The sequence below is a fragment of the Cydia splendana genome, chromosome 1 (assembly GCF_910591565.1).
Source record: "Cydia splendana chromosome 1, ilCydSple1.2, whole genome shotgun sequence".
NCBI lineage: Eukaryota > Metazoa > Arthropoda > Insecta > Lepidoptera > Tortricidae > Cydia > Cydia splendana.
Window position 1 is genome coordinate 4,903,871 of NC_085960.1, and position 8,021 is coordinate 4,911,891.

Sequence of the window (8,021 nt, forward strand, 5' to 3'; positions counted from 1 at the left end):
TACATTGCTAATAAGTACTTCGTATTATACTCCGGCAAGTCAGCTTTGTCAGTAAAATAGCGGCCATTTTGTAAAATGTAGGCGCGAAAGTTCGACCTCCCTTGCTACTTCAATTTAAAATTATACGCCTTTTTTACTGACAAAGTTGGCTTGTCAGATTATAAATATTATGGGGCATTAAGTAATACACAAATTGACTAAGGGTCAGTTGCACCAAACTGTTTGTGCGGATGGTGCAACTGGGACTAAGTGTCACAATCACAAATATGATGTTGTTTTGTCATTATTACCCTTAGAGGATATAACCAACGGAGACGCCATGTCAAAATTTTTCGGTACAAAATAGTCTGCCGTTTTTTGCGGGGGAGGGGCACATCAAATGTATAGGTACGTCATGTCAGATAAACGTCAGTCAATACATATGGTTGACATGTGGTTGACCATTGGCCGCCTATTTTCGACAGAGGGGAACGCCTGTTAATGGCGGCTCCATTGTTAATTACTCCGAGTTATTACCTAAATAAAACAAAATAAAAAAACATTTTCTTACCTAGGTTCAGCTGAGGCACGTGTGTGGTAAGCAGGCACATTCGGGTTATGATAACCCTTCGAGTGGGGAGCATTGGCCGGCGTGAGGGTCTGGCCCTGCACGGGCTGGTGCTCCGACAGGATCGGCCCGCTGTAGTGGTTCGGGTTGAAGCGGTCCACCGACACGCCGCGCGGCCTCTCCGGCGCGGGCGCCTCCGCACTCTTCACGTACGAACTCATTGGCCTGTTCCTTCCCAAAGTATTGCTCTTTGCCCATTCCTGAGATTCAGATACCAATTCCGATTCAAAACTCCTCTCGCGCCACGACTGCGGCCGAAGGGTCTGGCTCCAGGATGGGGTAGGCGTATATTTCGGGGTAGCGGGCTTGGCGTAGTTAGGTTCGGATTCCCACGGCGGATTTACGGACGTTTGCTGCGTCTGATATTGACTCTGAGATGTCTTCTCTGTAAATTCCCTGAGCTCCTTCCGCCACTGTGGCTCCACCGGCTCGGCCGGCTGCTCATTGTTATCATAATAATACTGTGGCGACGGGTCGGGTTGAGCTTGGAATCTACTCTCGCCGGGTACGTAGTTAGATTCTGGAACGGTGATGTAACGTCTTTCATATTCGCTATAATAAGTTTTGCGACCAGGCTGTGGAGGAGGTTCTGCGACATTTACGTTTTTAACGAACGATTGGTTTGGCGCCGGTGGCACGTAGGCTTTAGGAGGGGGTTTGGAGAACTTGGTTTTAGGCGGTGTTGGTGTCCACCCCGGATGTGTGTTGGGGCTAAATGTGCTTGTTGCGGGTGGCTGAGGCAAGTCTGCTCTAGGCTGATAGAAACTAGCTGTATTAGGAGCTACGTAGTTGGGGTCCTGTTCCCATGGAGGAGGGACGTAGGAAGAAGAATACTGCTGTGAAGACTTCTGGTAGCTTTGTGTATCGTAGGATGGGTAAGATTGATTAGGTTGAACGTTAATTGATGGGACGGTGTCGACGGAGCTGAGGTTGTTGTTACCCCAGTTTGAGGGCTGGGGGGTGTAGGATGGATAACTGTTCTGTTGATAGGTGTTTGACACTTTGGAGTAGTCTTGTGTACTTTGAGTGTATGAAGGCTGGTATTGTGGCTGAGGCTGGGGCTGAGGCTGGGGCTGAGGTTGCTGCTGGTTCCACAGTTGGCTGGCGGGAGGGGCTGTGGTGGGCGTCACATTATTATAGAGAACATTCTCACTTCTGTTCTGCTGGTACCACTGGGAATTGGAGATTGTACTCGGCTTAACATTGCTGATATTGACAACTTCCGATTGGGGTTCATGAGCCCACCTTTGCTGATCATAAGATTGGTTGTTAGATTGATTGCTATACTGACTGCTGTAGTTATTTTGATATACTTCTGAACCTGGCAACTGGCGTTCTGTGCTTAGCCTTTCTAAAAGCAGACTGTGTCGTCTCTCTGTTTTTGGTGGTTCAGGAGTGTAGGCAGGTTGGTAGGGCCTCGATGGAGAAATAGAAACTCTCTCACGATTGGGCGCAAAGTAGGTTTTCATTGTGGGAGGCCCAGATTGAGTTATTTGTTCATAGGCTTTGTCTAATGTCTTGGTTGTGCGGTTGACAGTGACAATATTTTCAACTCTGTTATATTCTGTTTGGGAACTTAATGAGCCCGTGGGCGCTGCAGTATTTCTGATAATTTCGGTATTTTCCGTGTGAGTTCTTGACACTGTTTGAGACTCACCTATTGGTTTAATTTCGATATCTTCCACCTTTTCCAGCGGGATCGATGGTTCTCTTAATGGCACCTTGGGTTCTGGTTGTGGTGCTGCCGGTACTGGTTCCTCAGGTGTTTCTTCCGTAGGTTCTGGCTTTTCTTCTTTCGGCTCCGGTTTTGATTCAGATTTAGGCTCTTCTTTTTCAACTGGAGTTGATTTAGGCGCCTCCTCAGGCTCCGATTCTATTTCTTCTTCTGTATATTCAGATTCTTCATCTTCTTCCTTTGGTTTTGATTCTGGTACTGGCTCGGGCTTTGATTCCTGTTTCTTAGCATCTGCTTTTACGTCTTCCTCGGCCTCTTCATATTCTTCCTCTTCTTCTACTTCCTCTTCTTCCTCCGTTTTCTTTGTAACTTCTGCTTGTTTACTTTCTACGGATTCAGGCTTTTTGACAACAACTACTTCCTGCTCCTCCTCCTCCTCTTCCTCTTCGTCTTCATCTTGTTCTTCCTGTTTAGGCTCAGATTTTACTTCAGGAGCTGGAACGGATTTCTTTACAACTTCTTCTTCTGCTACTTCTTTTTGTTCTTGTTTAGCCTCTGCTTGTTTGACTTCAACTTTTTCAGTAGTTTTTACAACCGCTTTAGTCTCTTTGACGGGTTCAATAACTTCTTCCTCCTCTTCTTCTTCTTCCTCCTCTTCCTGATCATTGGATTGTACTTCTACTACTTTTTTAGATGTCGTAGTTACTGTGCTTTCTGTTTTGTTTACAGTTATTTCCTTGTGGCCATTTTCTTTAACAACTACGGGTTGTGGCTCCTCTGCTTCTTCTTCCACTTCTTCTTCTTCTTCGACCTCTTCCTCAGAGTGTTCTTCTTTAGGAATAATTTTTGTTTCAGTTTTGGTTTTGATGGATGTCTTGCCATCGGTAGTAGTTTTAGTAATTGTCTTAGTTATTTCCTCTACTGAACCATCTGGTAAACTTTTTTTCGTAACTTCAACTCTTGTTTCGACTTTTGTGCCCGATTTTTTAGCCGGCAACTTAACAACCAACTCTGCCTCGGCGTCGCCATTTTGATTTCCATTTTGATCTTCGACATTTGTAGCTGACTCTTCAACTTTTTTTTCCGTTTTAACTTGCTTTTTGACCACTTTCACTTGTTTCTGAAACATAAAAATAGTTATTAAGTAACTTCAATACGAAAAAAACATATGATGAATTATGTTTCTGTTAACAATCAGAAGATAAACAATACTATATATTTGTTTTTTTGAAAAGTTGATTGATGGCAAACTAAACGTATTTTAATTGCAACAAATCCTTTAAACTACTGTGCTAAAAGTAGACACATGAAATGTTTTTTTTTATAAAATACAAAACGTTTTATTTATGAAAAGTAAACAACTTGAACTCACTATGTTATTTAACGACAAGTTCAATTTAAACGATATGTTGTCAAGACTTTTACAAATCTTTAACATTGTAGACTAAATATGCATAGCAGATAAGATAAACACATAAATATATATAAATGTAATATGTATACAGTAATTTTACATCAACCTGATCGTCACTGATGTCCGACAGATCTGCAACAGGTTTAGTTTCTAAAGGATCGTGTACTGTTATAGTCACATCATTATCGGGTACTTCCACTATAACATTTGATTCGTTATTTTCATCCATATCAACAGAGACAGTTTCTAGTGTTTTTGTTGGGATAATATCGTCACTTTGTAATGTTAACGGACTTCTTGTTTTTATTTTATCATCAAATGAAATGGGGGCAATGCTTAATTCTGTTGTATTGGTAATTTCTGAAAATGCCGGCGTTTGACAATTTTCATCATTATTATTTGAGGTTGGTTTTTTATCTCCGGGATAGCTACAAGTGAAATTAGCATTTGAATCCAGTAAATTTTCTTTAGGTTCAGTTTTCATTTCTTTTACTAAGTCTTTTGATTGCATGATTGGTTGAGAGTAAAAGGATTGCGAACAGTCTTTGTTTTCCTCGGTCTGATAAGTCAGATTTGGTGTTGTAGTAAAATATTCCGCCTCAAAACACATTTCGGGCAATGCTGGCGCCGTATATCCATCGCTGCCATAGCTTGTCCTCGCTGTGCTATTATTTGGCGAATAACCATATTCAAACATCGATACGGGTCTGTTGTTGTATGTGTTTGTTTGGGAAAGCTGCGGCGCAGTTTTGTTTATGTTATTCTGAACTTGCGCAATGTGCGGTTGAGGTGTAGGTTGAGGGTTCATGAACTGCGGCGCCTGTGGCGCTTTCTGAGATTCACGGCTCGGGTTACTTCTCGACCTCAGTAACGACTTAGGGTTAGCCGGCAACGTAAAACCGGCTGGCAAGACTTGAACCGGCAAGCAACTGAAGTTAGGTACAGGCACTGGAGTGGACGGAGTTGGCGGCGACTGAATCGGATTCACCGGCACTTCAGGAACACCCTGGTTCATGGCGTTCCTCATCAACCTCTGCGCCATACGCTCGGATTTTATCTGCGAGAGGTCCAGCCCTCCCGGGAGGTAAGAGAACGGTTTCCTCTCCCGGCTCATCGCCCCGTGCAACGCCGACGGCGGATTCATATTGCTGAAATAAGTTTTCCCAAATTACAATCTAATTTACGTTTATTGCACAGTCTATGGCCAGTATAAATATTCAAGTAATAATGCCCGAAGCATCGAACGGACGTATACAATGGCATCGATTTGGCAATTTGACAAAACAGTATAAAATAGATATGAGTTACTCACGAGGTCCGATGCTAACCGCACGATATTATATTTACTTCCTGTGTGCAGGGGGCGGGCGTTTTCCCCGCGGCTCACGTGTGACACTGTGGCACTAGTATCGCTTTTCACATGGTGGGTTTATGTGACAGGTCGCGTATATTCGAGGCGGAACAGGGAACATGCAGATATGAATGCGGCGAGCGGTTAATTTTAGCGCGGAGTTGTAAACGGGCCGGTGCGTTTGAATCCGGGAGGCGCGAGGCGGCGCGTGCGCCGATGGCCGCCTACTGCCGTCTGTGCGGACCCGCCATGTATTTTGGTCGCGGCCCCAATATTAACGGACGCCTCGTCTACAATTTGTCTTGAGCGAATCGTCACAACAACGGCCGATACTTCCGACTTCACGATTACTGTTTATGCATTTCTGCGGCTCCATTCATTCCTGTTCCACCTGTCACCTTATCAGCACGTTCAGTTCAGCCACAGTAAAAGTGAAAACGTACTGTGACTTACGCGCGAGCTATTTTCGTGCGCATTCAGTCTTTAGAAGGTCGGTCGTATTAGATGCGACTTAAACAGCTGCTCGTTCTTGGATTTAATTTGCCATCAGTGAGCGAAGAACGCTTTCAATTTGTCATGACTAAAATATTAACATGTATATAGATAGTTAATAATTGTGGCGGCTTAAACTTATAAAGATCGTTCAACTCTGCGTGAAACTTTCATAGGTGCAAGGCTTAAAGTGAAATTTTAATGTTGAAATCATCTAGACTCGTCAGGTTCATCCACCTTTTTGGACGTAGAAATGTGTTGATTCGCACTAATAGTGGAGCGAAATCTTTATTTAAAAGCGAGTAAGATTTAGTGCGAACAGCGGCGAAGTCCGACGCTGTTACTCTTGGCTCTCCACCAAACATCTGATTCGATGTTTCCTAGATTCATTGCACATTTAATGTTTGCATTAAAGGCTATTGAGTCTGCACGAGTATCATGTTGCGATTAAATAATCGTTCAAGAATATAAACGGGGTAATATTTAAATAAACGGTGGTGCGAGCTACATTTAAAAGTTTTGTGCAGTTATTAAAGTAAACAATTTGCTGCTGTGAATCATTGCTATTAAAAATGAACTACTAATAAATATTCATTTTGCTGGACGTAGAATAACTACTCGTTAGTAAGGATTTTGAATCATTTATTCAGTTTTTATGGATATTTATTGAAATAACTCGGTGTAAACATATACATAGTGGTATAAAAAGAGTTGAAACGAGAGCATTGTGGTCGGATAAAAATATACGTATTCAGATTGGATCGTCTATTAAAACATTGTGTTTATGTTCACAGTGTCAGTCATATTGTGCTTGTTGTATAAAGTCAACTATTGTTCGTTTTTTGCTACACTGACAAAACATTAAATACAGCCTCAATAGAAAATATGTAGCATGAGTTTTCTAGAGCTACTAAGTACCTAAACGGACCGTCGTTTAAAAACTCATGCTACATATTTTCTATTGAGGCTGTATACACTATACAGTAAGCACAATATGACTAACACTGTGAACATAAACACAATGTAAAACATTAGTATAGACGATCCAATCTGAATACGTATATTTTTATCCGATATATTTAAACAATCTCTATGAATTAAATAATTCATTGAATCAGGCGTTATTTAGCGAAAATCCATATTAATTAAAACAATAATATTGCTTTGGCAATCCGCGATGCAATAACGAGCTAGTCAATTAGTGCTAACCCGTTATACTTACCTATAGTTTGTTTTTTTAGCATTAGAAAGGTAATTCAAAAGGCCAAGTTCAAAAGAAAATAACTTTTTACTGTAAAAGTTAGTGTTAGCTGCCAATTTTACATGAACAAATGAAACAAGACTGTTCATGAGAAATAAGTAGTTTATTGAGGATGGTAATCAAAAAGAACATGACAGAATACTTATACAATCCAAGAAAAATCTTAACACCGTGATCTACAAAACAGCGCGGAGGGTACAGCACCATCTAGCGGGACATTGGTACACTAACTTTCCTATACAAGTTGTACAACATGAAATGTTTTTGGTGGGATATTTACTTCTGTAAAGTTCTTCGTTCACCTGCCAAGTGCCAAGAGAACCCTCATAAAACATTTATTTGCGAGTTTCCTCTTCATTCTAATGTTTTATTGATAGAAACTCCGATCCCTTTGAACTTTGTCATCATTGTAAATTAGAGAAATATTGAAATGGAAAAACTGGGATTCATGAATAATACATTGGGTTAAACCGTAGGTGGCGAGGATAAATTCGTCGTATTTCAATCTCTTTTTAATTACATACATAGAATAATACTGCCTTATAAACCTAGTTCTATAAAGCGCAGCCGTTAAGAAGTGAATCCGAAATAATGCTATATTATTATAAAATTCAAGAACGAATGAAGAATGATTCGGAGCCGAATTTAACGCAAATCTAGTGTTTGAAGTTAGAACCAGTGGCGTAGCTATGCGTGGGCGAAGTGGGCCGTCGCCCACGGCCTCGCGCCTCAAGGGCGGCCTCGCGCGAGGCACCTTCGGGCACAGTGAAAGAAAAGGGCCTCGCAGATGCGACTTCGCCCACGGCTAGATTAGTTCACGCTACGCCACTGGTTAGAACCTTGCCGCCGATGTCGTAGTCGGGCCTCTAAGCACTATTTAATGACCCAGGGCAATCATATTACGAACTGAAATAAATGTCATATACTAAGAAAAAGTGACCAAGGCCTCTAGTGCCCCAGGCTGGAATCGAACCAGTTTTCAGTTTATAATTTATATAGTAGTGTTTCTACTTGATAAAAACAAATTAAAATATTTTTCAGAAATAATTTAATTTGTTCAAATACTTTAGAATCATATTACGCTAAACAAATATTATAAAGGTACTCTCGATTTTCACTCAGGGCCTTAATATACATATAGGATGTAGGTAAAGTACATATTTACTACAAGCAACGGCAAGAGCGCTTAGGTATAAGTGTCTCAAGTAAGGGTTTATTATG

The 8,021-nt window shown here is 41.4% G+C and overlaps 1 protein-coding gene across 1 annotated transcript in view; it reads right to left on the reverse strand.

The window, feature by feature from the left end:
- The window catches only part of LOC134806895 (probable serine/threonine-protein kinase kinX), a 57,563-nt gene extending 52,189 nt beyond the window's left edge, over positions 1-5,374 (reverse strand). Inside the window, exons 1-3 of the mRNA XM_063780320.1 lie at positions 5,009-5,374; positions 3,803-4,844; positions 551-3,402 (exon numbers count right to left, since the gene is read on the reverse strand). Of these exons, the coding sequence (XP_063636390.1) occupies positions 551-3,402; positions 3,803-4,840 (3,890 nt within the window). The 5' untranslated portion in view covers positions 4,841-4,844; positions 5,009-5,374. The remainder of the gene's footprint in view (positions 1-550; positions 3,403-3,802; positions 4,845-5,008) is intronic.
- Positions 5,375-8,021: the final 2,647 nt, after the last annotated feature.